This window comes from Gavialis gangeticus, unplaced genomic scaffold (assembly GCF_001723915.1).
Source record: "Gavialis gangeticus isolate Ggan-Ray unplaced genomic scaffold, GavGan_comp1, whole genome shotgun sequence".
Classification (NCBI taxonomy): domain Eukaryota; kingdom Metazoa; phylum Chordata; order Crocodylia; family Gavialidae; genus Gavialis; species Gavialis gangeticus.
In genome coordinates this window covers 5,906,606-5,921,610 of record NW_017728980.1, presented here as the reverse complement: position 1 = coordinate 5,921,610, position 15,005 = coordinate 5,906,606, and the positions used below count along the sequence as shown (strand labels likewise).

Below are 15,005 nucleotides of genomic sequence, written 5' to 3'. Positions count from 1 at the left end.
GTGGGTGTGGGTGGGTGGGGGTGTGTGTGTGGGTGTGGGTGTGTGTGGGGGTGTGTGGCAAATTCACAACTTGCAAGCACCTTCAGTTTTCCTCATCTCTTAAGGTACCATGCTATTATTTCAAAAGTAATAACCTGCTTTCCTGGAAGGACATGACTGCTTCCTTCCTACTAAACAAATCATTTTCTACGTTAAGGAGTCCAAAAAACCCCTAATCCATTCCTCCTTGTTCCAGGGCAATTTTGACCAGGTATGTCATATAACTTCTTGACTGCCTTCTTGGCTATGGATTCTGTCCCAATATGGTAGCTGGTCCAAGTACTGCAGAAAGCCTATTATGCTTTAGATTATGTAATCCCATCTGCCACACACTCCTATGCAGACACACTCAGTTTTCATGTTAGCTTCCAATTTAAACACAACTGTTCCCCTATTGTGACACTACCATTACCATGTTCTCTACTTGATGTGCCCCATATTATTGTTTTGGTGTTCTCTAATATGGTTAGACCTCATGGATAAGCTTTATTTCTCCCCCCAGAACAAAAGCTGCACCCCCCTGCTTACCTGGGTGACTGCTTTCACTTGCCCTGTATTTACTGTGGTGACAGGAGTCTCTGCGATCACATATTGACCCTGTGGGATGGCCATCATCTGAATCTCAGATGCTAAAAGGTAGAAATTGGAAAAAATATAGTCAAACACTCTCATGGGTTAGTAAGGAAGAGGATAAGACTGGTCAGAAGGTCTAACGCAGTGACTCCCAACCAGGGTGCCATGACAGCCTTTGAAGGGTACTGTGGGGAGTGAGGAGATAAGAGAGGTAGGTACAGGCTCTTCCTTCCAGCTGCTCCTTCTCTCCCCACTCACTGCAGTGCAGGCTCTTCCCTGCCGACTGCTCCTCCTTCCCAGCCGCTCTTCAAGCGGGTAAGCACTACAATATATAAATGATGTGCTGCTCAATTCACAAAAAGTTATGGCAGGGTGCCTTGAGTCTAAAAAGGTGGAGAACCACTGTTCTAAAGCAAGCCCAGAGACTGCTATAGTATATGCCCCCTGATCATCCTGCTTTTCTGTGGAGGTAAGTGGAAAGAGAGGTTCCAGGATGCAATGCAGCAGGACTGCTCAAATGAAATGGTGATTGCATGTTGGCATCTGCTGTCTCTATGGGTTGCAAGATTAAGGTGGCCAGATTTACATGTTAGGCTTTTTGTGAATTTTCCCTGCAAAGATTGAGTCCTCCTTGCTGAACAAATCAGGCACATGGAACCAGTTTTCTAATAGTGAAAATAACATAGCACTCTTGACTTCAGTGGAGCTTTGCCAACTGCCATCAGCTGAGAATCTGGCCCTTTTCTAGACATCACATCCTGTTGTCACCACAGATGAAGAACTCCTTAAGCATGCACTGCTCAAGGATACATAACAGTTCCAGCCTCTCAGAACTGTACAACAAGTTATTTATACTTGGCATGAAAAGCCCATTTCACGTCACCCCTGTGTGAGCGTTTTTAGACTGCATGTGTGGGCAATCCACAGTCAAGGACAGACATGTGCCTGCTACAGGGAGTCAGTGGCACTGTTCCCACATTCCTGATACTTACGGTAGCTACGAAATGAGTTCCACGTGCTGGGTAAGTATGTGTGTTGGACCGAGGAGCTTTGCTGCTGTTGGAGGGTTTGGTTTTGTGCTGATGTGTTGGTCTGCATTTGGGAAGGGCTGAGTTCCTGCTGCGATTGTTGTGAGGAGGGACTCAGTGGCTGACTTCCCACCTAGAACAAGACCATAAAAGCACATATTATTGTTTACATTCTGGCATGCTGAAACTTCCAGTTGTGCTGCTGTATCAGTAACAGGAGTTTGACGCTAATCCCATGTAAACCTCAGCCTGGGTTAGCACTGAATGACAGTCAACCGGACTGTCAGCAAGACAGGAATCAGTGTGTTTTCAGTGCAGCTCTCAACAGAGTAAATATCTGTATTACAGCCATCATCAAACCTCTGGCACTCTCAGGGCCTTGTTACACATTACACTTAGCACGTGCTACTTGTAATTGGTGTTAACATTAGCATGTGGTTTGCGCAGTTGCACATCGAGAGCTAATGCCCCCTGTAATGTGCACTGCTCTGACCTGCCCTTAGAGGGCCAGTGATCAGGGGCATGACTAAGAACCAAGCTGGCTTCTGAGCCTGCCCACATCACCTGTTCTCAAGGGCAGAGTAGGGACTGTGGCAGCCAGGGGCTGGAAGGGTCCCACTGGGCCTGCCAGCCCCTGCCTGTCCTGACTGTGTCCCTGCTGCCCCCCACTGCCTGGATCAAGCCACCTGCTGTACCTTGTCCCCTTAACTCCCAGGGCTCCCTCCCTGCCCAGTGGGGCTTCCCCATCCTCCCTGGCCTTCACGGTTCACTCCTACACCTGCATGTCCCCTGGTTCACCTGTACTGCCACAGATGTCCCAGGAGAGCAGCAGGAAAGGGGAATGAACCCACTTGCCACTGTCACCAGGCCACTACTACTTTCTGGGCTGAGACCAGCCCAGAGAGCAATTAGTGGTGGCAGGCTGGTTCTTCTTCCCTGCTTGCTTCACCAGGTCAGTGCCAGAAGCCACAGGTTAAGCCAGGAGATCCTGGGATGAGGGGAAAGGGACAGTGAGCACAGATCCAGGGTGCAAGCCCAATTCAGGACAGTGGGAGAAGGGGTTCACACTCCCCCCCACACGCCTGGATCAAGCTGGCACTGGGCTCAGTGTCTGCTCCCTCTCCCCAGATCAGACCTGCCACACCACCAATGCCCCCTCCTCCCAGGATTGGGTCCACCGCACTGCCTGCCCCACCCCCAGATAAGGCCAGCCCCCTTGCATCCTCAGATTGGACACATCCTCCACCCCTCCAGCAGCCAGCTCACCTGCAACTCCTGGAGTTGTCCCAGCAGAGCAAGCAGGGAAGGGGAACTTGCCTTCCAGCTATCCTCTGGGCTGGGCTGGGCTTAGCCTGAAGAGCAGTAGTAGCCCAGCCACAGTGGTGGTGGCTAGGCAGGTGAGTTCCTCTTCCCTCCCTGCTCCCCTAGGACAGTACCAGAAGCTACAAGTGAGCTGGGAGACACAGGAACCGGAGGCAAGCCAAAAGGACCAGTGGGGTGGGGGCAGAGGAGGAGCCCCAGGAGTGGGAGCAGGAACAGGGGGAGACCTGGGGGCCAGGAAGAACCTGGAGTGGGAGGAGAGGAGAGATTCTTACCTTCATAGTGCTGTCACTATGAAGAAAGATAGAGCGGCTGGAAGTGGTTCCTCTTGGGATGCTGGAGGACCCCTCCCAACTGGCTTTGGGCCTATGGAGCAGTCATACATGACTGCAACGTGAGCTGCCCAAAACCAGTTACAGACAATCCTCAATGGAAGAGGATTATCTCTGAGGCACTCTGAGGACCCTTAGCACTGTGTTTCTCTGCCCTAATGTGTGAACGCTTCTGTTTTAAGGGCCCTTAACACATATTCAAGTTAATGTATAACAAAACCTTCAGATGATGCACCTATTTCCCTGAGGTTCCCTGTGGGGATGGCCCATATTCATACATCTGTTAATGTGTCACACTGCCTTAATCATATGGAGACATAAATATGCCCACCCACTGTGTCTCCATAATTACCCTGCATATGGTATGATAAATTGGACCAACTGGGAACTATCTAATGATTTCAAAGAGCACCCACTTCATGGGCAGTTCTTCATGGGAGTTCAAGGGGAATGCTATGGATAAAGCTGCTGCAGATTGAGCTGTCCAAGGTTTCAGCTTGTGCATCCTGTCATGGGTAATTCTCTTTACACTAAAAGTGTGGGATACCTGTGATGATGACTGAGTTGCTGAGGTTGGCTCTGTGACTTGGATATGCTGCACCTGGATGGCATGCTGGGTGTACGTCTGAGGGTCGTGCAGCTGTCCAACATCCACAGTAGAGTGTTGGGACTGGTGAGGTGAGGTAGCCTGGGACAAATCAAAACAGAGATAGAAACTGTAGATTCTTTCGAGCAAGGGACAGTGTCCATCATTTTACTGTATAATGCTTTGAACAATGGGGCCATGATCCTGATCAGGACCTCTGGGCACTACCAAATTAAAAATATTAAAGAGGAATCCCCAGTGATCAATGTGTGGTACAAAGGGAGGATATTGCTCATTTTTAAGCAACGCAAGAAAACTGTGGCATGATGGAAGCCGAATGACAAACTTAGAAGCTGCAATGGACAATTATCTTAATTACTAAAAGTACTTTGACAGGTGAGGAAACAGAAAGGCTAAGTGACTTGCTCAAGATCATACAAGACACCTACAGCAGAGAATGGATCCTGTGGCGAGGTCTCCCAAGAGTTAGGACAGTGCCCTAAGCAACTCCCTCCCCGTAAATATATGTATTCACACATTTAAGAACATGCTATGATTAGCTACAGATCTACATCAGACAGAAGAGGAGTAATTTCTATTATTTTATTAAAGACTCTTTGGGGCAACACCTTCTAATTAATATAGTAATTTAATTAGAGGCATCACATCTTGTTAAGATAATGGAAAACTGCAGCCATCAGAATTCAAAACAGCTGCATCATTAAATCTTCATCTGTTAATAATGTTAAATGGCCATATTGTTTAGGGCATCACTAACAAGAGGCGTGGCATTGCTAAAAAGGAGAAACAAAAAAAAAGACAAGAGACAGCTTCAGCCTTCAGACTTAAATACCAACTACCTGGCAATTTCAGATCCATCCAAGCAATCAGCAACTGATAGATTTAAAAGGGCTCTGGTGCGTACTTAGAGCTGCCTGAAGTCCATTTCCCCCAGATCAGCTAATCCTGTTATATTCTACATTTATTTCTGAGGCAGTTACTAAACGTCACAGAGAATGAATCCTCCAACAGTTAATGCAAAAGTAAAGCAAACACTTTCCAAACTTCCAAATTTTGGCTCCAGGGCCTTAAAAATAAAAAACTACAAGTTACTGCTCACAAATGTAGAAGTGGATCACCCACTGATACACTTTACCAACTCCTGGGTCGCAAACCTCAGTGACGGCTGTATGGGTGCCTGTTTGAAGAAGAGATGGTGATCTTCCTCCTAAAGTAGTGCACTAGTGTCTACACCAGAGATTATTTCCAGCAGAAGCCAGGGCAGGGTGGCACCTTAAAAACTAACTGGTTCAGAGGCATGAGCTTTCATAGGCAACAACCTACTTCATCAGATATTATTTCCATAACTGGTCTCCTTCTTGGAAGCTTCATCAGATGCCAAAAACAGAATGGACCACAGAAACCTCTATATCACATTCTACATCCTTTCCCATCAGAACAAAGGTAGAATACATGGTAAATGTGGAATATGAGGGAAGTTTGCACTAATTCTGTATTTTTCTAGGGATAAAACCCAGAGCATCAGTCTCCCGACAATATCTACCTTTCTCCATCAGGAAATTAAAAAAAAAAAATCTTCAGAACTGTGGCACAATTTAGGACTCAGGGAGGTAAGAGACAATTTAGTCATTAGTAAGAAACCTACCTGGGCCACTTGCACAACCTGCAGCTGTATGTGCTGGGGCTGCTGCAGGCCAGCTGTGGACTGGGACACGGGGATGTATTGGATTCGCTGGTAATCTCCCTGCGGGGTTCGATAGTCTGTTGTGAGGGTCTGGGACAGTTCTGTCATTGCTTGGGTCAGTAAATCTGTTGTCTGGGGTGGGGAGAGAGAAACAGAGTTCATCATCCAATATTATCTGCTGGGCAGAATCCTTTACGTGTTTGTAATTATTTCAGAGCTCTGGAAACCTAATCTGAATCACTGGAAACTAATCAGTTATTTACAAGAGCTTACTGCACATGGAGCTCTGCTTAATTGGAGTCTGGCAGCAATGATGCCACTGGGAGCGCTTGTTCTGCCCAGATCCTGCTTGAGATGTTTAAGTGTGATCATAATGCACAGAAAATACAGTTGTTATATTTGCCAGCTCTAAATTATTCTTTATGGCAATGGAAACTTTGTCTGCCCCAGGGTCCAATCTGTGCTTGGAGAATATGTTCTCCAAACATATTTCAACTAACTTTTCCCACTGGAGCAAAATGTGTTACCTTATTTACAGAATATGAGGTAAAACATAATGTTCAGCTAATGAGATGCATCAAACCAGGAGCAGGGTGAATAGGACAGAGGTGAATCTGCCCTGTTTCAAGCAAACTATGGTCACTGTTATTTATAGCTTCAATGCACAATCTTGAAATAATGGTTTGTGTGTGGATAATTGGTTTCTAAAATATTGCAGAGGAGCCACCCTCCAACACTTAGTGCCATTGAGGAGACACAAGATCAATTTTCTAGCCTCTCTCTTCACTGTCTTGACAGCTGCTATGTTGTGGAAGCCACAAGCTTAACTGCGGTTGATGGTGAGAGGCTCATATCACTCAACAGCACCCATCTGATTGATTAAAGGGTGCTATTATATTCACTCCACATTGTACTGAAGGGAGCTGCATCCGGTCCTCCTCCATCAGGGCAGAGGACAGACACAATTTTCCAAACTGACTGTGTGTGTTAAGAGCACAGGTTCTCTAGATTTTCACTGGGACTTGTAGTCTTAAGTCAGTTAGGTGCATTCGAAAGTGTCATTTGAGTCTCCAGCCTATGGATATTGAGAACAGGAGAAACCGGACTTAGGAAACAAGTACATCCTCAGAGCTCTAAAAAATGGAAATATAAATTCCCTGGGAGATCAAAAACATAATGTAAAACTTCAATGGCAGGAATGATCTATAGCAAAGATATCAGACACATCCTGCAGAGCCACATCATCCAGTCCCCAGGGCCAGTCCAGGACCCCTCTCCCTCACATGCCAGATGCAGCACCTGCTCTGGGACTGTGCCACAAGCAGTGCCTCCTCCAATCAGTCCAGGGGAGGCACCATATGCAGCATAGATCCCAAAGTAGGCACTGCAGTCCTGGACTGGGTAGACCGGGCACTGGATCCAGCATGTGGGGCTGTGGGGGAAGGCTCCATAGGTCCCTCACATGCAAGAGATTTGGTGCCTCCTCCAGCCAGTCTGGGACACACGCTGCATGCAGGGTCCACCCTGGACCAGTTGAAGTGAGCGCCACATGCAGCTCTCATCTGATCTGGCCAGAGTGTCCACTGCAGGTAACTCAATCCTGGACCAGCTGGCGCAAGTGCCACAGGCACTGGTTCTGGCATGTGGGGTAGGGAGGGTGCTGTGGGCTCAGTGCAGCCTGCAGGGGCCAGCCCTTGACCATTCTTCTGGCCCAGGTCTGGTCCCATGCCACTCATCTGGCCACAAGGTCAGAAGAGTTTGGTACTCGGATCTACAGCAGTGCTTCTTAAGTAGGGCTACAGTACCTTGAGATCCTTCCAGGGGTGCCCTGGAGTGCCACACAATGGGCACCTATACACATGCCAAACATCTGTTCTGATGCATGCTAATTAGCACATGTTGCAGCAGACTTGATTAAATTGCGCTCCAGGAGCCTCAGTGTCCCCGCACTTCAAAATTCCAGCAGGGGTGCTTTAACTAAAGCTCATTGTATGAACTTTAGTTCAATCGCCCTGGCCACCATTTGGAAGTGCAGGATGCTGAATACATGTGATGCTGTGGGCACTTTAATTAGAGTAGCTCTCAAAGCCACTCTAATTAAAGCACTCCCACCCACCACCCCGGAGCACCTGTATAGATGCCCAATGTTAGCACTGTTAGGTATGCAAACGTGATTCATAACATAAACCCAGAGATTTCACATAGGACTCCAGAGTGTTAAAAAGCATTCTGGCCTGCTGTGGTCTTCCCGAGTTCTTTGCAACAGAAGAATTGCTCTATTATTTTTGTGTTATCAAAAATCAAGTGAAAACTAAGAGTTGACATTCCAAGGTGCGCCTTGAGTCTAAAACGGCCCCAAATCATTGATTTATAGTAATTTCTTGACAAAGTTCATAACTCCAAAGTGACAGTGTCAATAAGTGCTTATAGCTACAACCCAGGATCTTTGGCTGTTTCACTTGCATTGCCCAGTTTAACATTTTTTTCATCCTTACCACAACTGTCTCTCCAGTGGTACTGTCAGTGGTTAAAACTGCTGGCGTAGAACTGATGACAGCTGCTGCCAATGGCGTATGTATTGTGTTAGGGAGTTGAGCAAACTCAGGATGCTTCTTGCGAATATGTTGTACCATCTTGGTCTGTGGAAAGATGTAGAAGAGAATTAGGGAGCAGGCCAACAGATCATCTCTGATGCAAGTGAAATCAGCAGTTGTGTGAATCTTAGCTCTTTGCTTTGCCCGAACAACGAGCATTGTAATTCGAACCATGCAATGCTCAAGGGACCAATGAGGAAACAAAAAGCACTGTGGGTTTGTATTAAGCAGACCTTGCCTCAAACTTTGTGATTCTTTGAAATCCTTTCATTAGCACTGCCAACTACATGTGCCAAGTACACACCCTTCTGAGATGACAGAAGAAAGCCTCTCTTCTGTCACTGACCCTCTCTTTCCTCTCTAACAACCTCAAAAAAAGAAATCCATTGCCCAAACAAATCTAGAAGTACATCTTTGAATAATCAGACCTGCGGGCAACATTCTCTAAAACAGCCCTGATATTCTGGATGACTAGCCTATTTTGAGATGTGCTGAAAATCTGTGGTTGGAGCTTGTGGACGCCCATCATCTCTTAAAGTCAGACCCAGGATATCTGAACCAGGTTACCCAAAAGTCAGGCATTTGAAAATCAGAAAGCATTACTGAAAATCCAGGCAAATATTCAGATTTATTTAAAAAATTGGCAGAGGCATGAAATGCTGAGTGAAAGCCCTGTTTGTACCCTGTCAGTCTGCTTCTGGAAAACCAAAATTTGTCAGGACTCAGCCCTAGAAAAGGGGGGCGGTGAAATCACGCTGAAACTCCTTTATCCAGGAAAAGCAAGGATTATCTCCCCCAGCTGAAGCACAGACAGATGGAGTACTTTACACAACCTCATACAGCAATTCAAGACAGAGCTTGGAATAGAACCCAGGGACCCCACCAGTTTCCTAATCTAACCACTAAACAGTCCCTTCCTTTGCAAACTGTAAATATAGTAAACTGCTCACAACATTGTTAGCACTCAGTTTGAAATCATTTGTCTGACTCATGATGAAAGAGCAAGCCCCCTGGATTGATGGATTACAAGGACAATGACTAGACATCATTGGGGAGGAGGGGGAGAGAGAGGGGAAGAGAGGGGAGGAGCAGCATTTGGAAGCAGGGACACATTCACTGTACCTTGCTACTATATTGTTTGGAACAGTGAGGACAACAGACAGGTGGAGTAGCTATTGTGCCTGTCAACTGGGTGTGGGTACTCAGCATGGGGTCTGGCTCGCCTGGGCCTGCCGGGCGTAATTTCCGGATACTTGGAGGTAGGGCAGCACCAGGGTGGTTCTTCAAGATATGTGCTTTGCGTTTGCTGGCACTTTTGTACACCTGCAGGATAAATGACTGGAATGAGAGCAGTGTAACACTGATGGCAGTGCAGAAAACAGATAGCATTTGTTTGTTTCCATCCAGAAAGTTAACCTGTCTCCATTAATAGGGATATTATAAAATATCCATATTCAATTGTTATTACAAATATTTTAGGTTTTATCTATACACACATGCATGCATACACACAAGTATCATACCTTTTTGTCAGCTACTGAGAGCAACTCCCTCTAGGGTGGAATGTGGTAACTGTTTGACAGTGTGCAGTAAATCAGTACTAAACAATTAATTCAGTCAGGAAGTGAGGAAAACTCTATTCAACTGATACTCTAAAGGGAAATGTCAGGGACTGGGACTGTAACCACCCAAACTGGAATTTGTCCAGCCACTGGGGATACGTACTCTTGCTTAAAGTATTAGAGACTTTTTAATAACCTCAAGTAATCAGCAGGACTCTTCTAAATCTAGTCTCATTAGATGTAGCATGGAAGCTACAAAACCCAACATAATAATCTTGTGTAATCATGTAATTAAAAAAAAAAGCAAAAACAAATAGCAAGCTAAACAAATCTGGGAAGCATCCTGCTAGGAACAGGGCTCTCCTGTACACCAGAGACTCTGGCATCGGTGACAGAGGACAAGACATGCTGGGGCATTTTCCATGATAAATGAAAGCCTACATAAAAATGGAGCTCAGTGAGTAAGTTGCACCCTGAAAGTGTAAGTATCCAAAGCCAAAGCAAAGGAAGCTGCAGGCTATCCTGAATATTGAGAATCACTGCCATATGGCTAAGAAGTAGGCAGCTCCTAATAAAAGGACATAGGCCCTGATTTTTAGACACTTGCAAGCCAAAAGGAGTAGTTGGTGAAAATCAGGCCCGTAGCCTTCTGCAGTGCAAAGACTTGAACAGGATTACACATATGCATATGTTCTACTAGATCAAAGCCATCAACAAAGAGGTCTGCCACTGTGCCCTTAAAACCTTCAAGCTCCACAGACTACAAAAATATCCAAAACAAAGAGGAGAGAAACAGAACTCAATTTTCAGGTGTCTCAGAGCATTTCATTTTCATGTCTACTTTGCTAGTGCTGGCAGGAATAATGCCACTGGCCAGTTCAATTAGATATTTTCTCAAGAAAATGACAAGCTCTGCCAGATGTCTACACATAGACAAATTTGTTACACATAAGTCTATAGCTGTGCTACACTCTAATGTGTGATATTCTTACATACCTTATCACAATACTGACAGAAGTAATCTCTGTTGGGTTTGATGATGGGTAATGTTAGCTCTGGCACCTCTTCTATTTTCATGTCTGGATGTCTCTTTGATAAATGATTCACCTAAGAGAAAGAAAGAAAACAGAATAGCGAGCATGTTACAGCTGGAAGCTATACAACTGCCTCTTCTTGTGGACATGGAAAGTCAGCGTTTCTGCAATATCACATCCCACCAGGAAAATGCACCGTTGCTAACCAGCAGCACATAACTCATCTGATGCCACGGGGTTAACATACACTTGTGGTCAACTGCTGAAGGTTAACCTGGTCATACTAGATCCCATTTACCATTTCTCTGGCTGAAAGAACTGCTGAAGGGAAAAGCAACATTACTACAGTACACATTCCCTCAGCTGAATTCTCCCTATACACACTAGCCTAATTCGCTTTGAGTCAATGCAAGAGAAAATCCTTTGTCAGATACAATTTCAAATGCTGACTGGCTGACTCAGGGCAGCACTGCAGCAGGAATCTGTAATAAGGTCCCCAAAGCACTCAGCCTCTTCTCTGGTAACCTCACAAGGAGGGCCAGAAGTGATCACATTCATGCAGGATCAAAGATGAGAAAAGGAAGGGAATGGGCTTAAACTCCACAGGGCTGGGGGGTAAAGTGTTCTCAGCAGGAGATCCCTGGTTGTAGAATCCTTTCCAAGCAGGGATCATAATCTGCTTGAGTCCTCAAGGAATGCAGCATGAAGTCTGTTTGCACAGCCCCTTTTCTCCCCCACAATAAAAGGAAATGGCTGGGAAAGGACCCTCACAGGAAGAATGGAAAGGGAAAAAAAAGGAAAGAAAGATGGTAGGGGGCAGAAGGAGGGCCCAAAGAAACTCCATTTAGTAACAGAGCAATGTACAGACACCGAATGATAAAGCCTGCATCTTGTTTGTAATTGTTATTAATTGTATACTTGGTGCTCAGACACCACTATGATGGCCCCATTATAAATCACAGTGCCTAGATACCATGATGACAGGCACCTTAAAGACATGATAGACAAGTAGACATGAAAGAAACAGATGTGATAAAATGGGAGAGATGGTTGGATATGGGAGAGGGCAAACTAAACAGGAGAGAAAGGACATCTTATAAGAACCTGACAGTTTTTTTTACACCCTGCATTCTAATCCCCTGAAAATCAGAAATTGTTAGGTGCAGCAAACCATTTTTTAAGTGACAAAGTTTATTGCTCTAATGTGGACACTGACCAGCATGCCTCTCCTCCGGAACCCCATCATGCACAGTCGACATTTGAACACAAAGCTCTCATAGTCAGTAGAAGCTATCCGAGGCTTGAAGGCTTTGGAGCGGCCGATTCGATCAGCTTTTTTGGCCTCTCGTTCTGGATTGTGCATTCTTTGCATGTGCTCCCGGAGCTTGTCTTTTCTCTGTTCAGGGCAACAGTGAGAAAGGAAGAAAAATGGTCAGCATTTACAGTATTTGTTTCTTAAGGGCTAGTGGCCAAAATACATCCTATATAGGGGTCCATCAGGCTGCTACAGAACTGATGCAGCACTGCAGGCTGGAAACTTCTGCTTCTGCAGGCTTCACTGATGACTGTGGGACTCAGACTCAGAATTGCTAAGTTTCAGAACTCTTCATTTCCTGGTTTCTGGTCCAACTCCAGCTCAGGCTGATAGGGAATGAAAGCTGTTACCCAGCTCATACTAATTTGGGGTTCTGTGCAAGATGAGCCCATAGATCTCAGTCCAGTTCCTAGTGGCAAGATAATCCTCATCACCTGAATTGGCACAAAAGCATAACTGTTGATGGCAGTGAAACTTGCCCCTTGAAGACAGAGCTGAGGCTTGGCACCTGTATTGGCTAACTGTGGACAGAGATTTCCAGGGCTAAATTATAGCATTTTTCACAAGTACATACATAATGGAAGGGGAAAATACTGTGGGAAACTGCTATTTGCTCTACTTAAAGTAACAATGCATGTGATGCTACTGGGGAGTTCTATTTAAAAGCACACTATGTGGCTGTCATTTTACCTTCTTTATTTATTCCTACATTCTGCCTTACGATAACAGAAACTACTAGGGGTGATCTTACCTCTGTTGAGAATGGCTTTATAATAATAATACATAACAGTGTAGTAACATTTTACACCATTATGCACGATGTCATCTCCAAATGCTTTACAAGTATAAAATAATCCTCCAAAGATACCATAAATTCTATATTAATCACACACCGTGGGGAAATCTGAGACTTAAAGAGATTAAAAAATGCCTTGCTCTCAGCATCACTACTTATTACATCTTCCCAGTTCCGTTACTTTTCCTACAAAGTAATCCTTTCCTTGGCCAACAGAGATAACACTATTTTACCTGACCTTTAATTGTTGATGGTATGATTGGGTCATTTTAACTTTTAAAAGGTTGAAGCACCTGCAGTTTCACAATGACCAGACTGATACCATTATTTTAACTGGAAAAATCCTTCATGCATTTACAGGATTTTAGCTTCCCTTTGCCAGCTTCCTGGTGATTCAGCTCAGCTTCATACTGTCCCTTTAAAATGTCTATAGTCGAACTTCTACTTGGAGTTGTAATTATAGGGCTAAACATCCATGGCGGTTCATTACAATTTATTTTTCTTGGTTTCTTTGGATTATTAATCCATTGGTGTCAGTAAAATAGGCTTTCTAAACCAAGTAATGAGGAGCAGCACATTAATGGTGTTTTCGCTTAAGCTATGAAATGAGCAGACTCTTTACAAGTAGATGGAAGATAGATGGAGCTGTCCCAGGGACGTTAAACAAGCTTATTACAAGAGATGATATATGAACAACTCATTCAGGCCAGAGCAGAGAGAATCATGCTTCCTTACAACTTGTATGCTTCAGTATACACATCACATGCAAACCTAGCATGTCTACCTGGGTTGACTGCTTCCATTTCCAAGATGACAATCAGGTTGACAAAAGAGGGAGAAAGCAGCGATCCACTCTCCCATCAGGAATGCCACAATCCATTAGGTACATTACCTTGAACTGCTTGCCACAGGTGGAACACAGGAAGTCCTTGCGGTCCGAGTGTCTCAGCATGTGGAGCCGCAGCTTGTCGGGACGACAGAAAGCCTTGTCGCATTCTGTACACTGGTAAATCTTTTCCGAATGGAAACTGCGCACATGTTTCTTCACCTGGCAGTGCAGAGCACAAAAAAGTGCACTCAGACATGGAGAGAACAGCTTGGGGAATGGTCTCAGGAGCTCTTAGCAACGGTAGGGGGAGACTAGGTTACTACTGAAGCTCTTTCCTTTGGACACAGTCCATCAGCACGAGATACTGTACAGCCTTGAATAACAGTTTCCAAGAAAACGGGATTAGACAAAACAATTCCCTAGTGGTGCTTCAGAATCCTATTCTTCTTACATCTGGGAGATTTGGAGATGGGCCAAAAGAGTTTGTACAAGTTTTCTAGCTTGCTGTAGTGCAAAAGCAGCAGTTTACCAGAATATTTAGAGTGCTGATAACAACTTAACAGATGATAACAGCAGAAAGAATGAAGCTTCCTATCTTTGTTCCAGATTATCATAGGTAATTTGATTTCTTCAGGAATAATTTCTTGAAGGCACCTGCTATTGCATGGCTGGGTAACTTAAGGACAACAGAAAGATCCCTGACGAAGTGGCAAGGATCTTACTAGATCACCATCTTCAAGTTACCATATTCAGCTGATGCTTGTCCCCTGAACTTTATTTGCAAGGAATTTGAGAACAGGGAGTGATCCCTTTTAATCAGAAAGAATCAGATGCAGTTACAGAATACATGGGAATTAAGCAGCAATTCATCTTGAACATTTTCTTGCCTGGCAATTTCCTTTGCATATTTTGGGAATTCTTTGCCTCATCAGGCGTACAACATGCTTTTTAATAGAAGAGCAAGTGAAGAAAAAGCTGGTGAGGTTTGACATTGAAAATCCCAGAACTGCTGGAGAACTAGATTTTTGCTGAAATCTTTATTTTCTTCCTGCTCTGATCACACATGGAGCCGTTTGGTATCTATATCTGTTCAACATAAGGGGCTCAGGAGGCAGACAATGATTCACAAAATGACTAGATTTAATTATTCATACAGCAGCATATGAAAAATTTATCTTTAAATTCCAAAGTAGAGCTGAAAACTAGAAAGAATTTGGGATCCTTTCACTTTCTTGATCAGTTTCAAAAGACAATTTATGGGGGTGCAGCTCATTGCGCAGTGTAACTTCCTT

The 15,005-nt window shown here is 44.7% G+C and overlaps 1 protein-coding gene across 4 annotated transcripts in view; it reads right to left on the bottom strand.

Annotated features, from left to right (window-relative positions):
- Positions 1-15,005, bottom strand: part of PRDM10 (PR/SET domain 10) — a 79,217-nt gene that overhangs the window by 7,674 nt on the left and 56,538 nt on the right. For all 4 annotated transcript variants that reach the window (XM_019509319.1, XM_019509317.1, XM_019509334.1 and 1 more), the window contains 9 exons: positions 13,777-13,932; positions 11,990-12,169; positions 10,736-10,846; positions 9,300-9,500; positions 8,079-8,222; positions 5,545-5,715; positions 3,840-3,980; positions 1,605-1,773; positions 568-668 (listed from right to left, as the gene is read on the bottom strand). In XM_019509319.1, the coding sequence (XP_019364864.1) occupies positions 568-668; positions 1,605-1,773; positions 3,840-3,980; positions 5,545-5,715; positions 8,079-8,222; positions 9,300-9,500; positions 10,736-10,846; positions 11,990-12,169; positions 13,777-13,932 (1,374 nt within the window). The remainder of the gene's footprint in view (positions 1-567; positions 669-1,604; positions 1,774-3,839; positions 3,981-5,544; positions 5,716-8,078; positions 8,223-9,299; positions 9,501-10,735; positions 10,847-11,989; positions 12,170-13,776; positions 13,933-15,005) is intronic.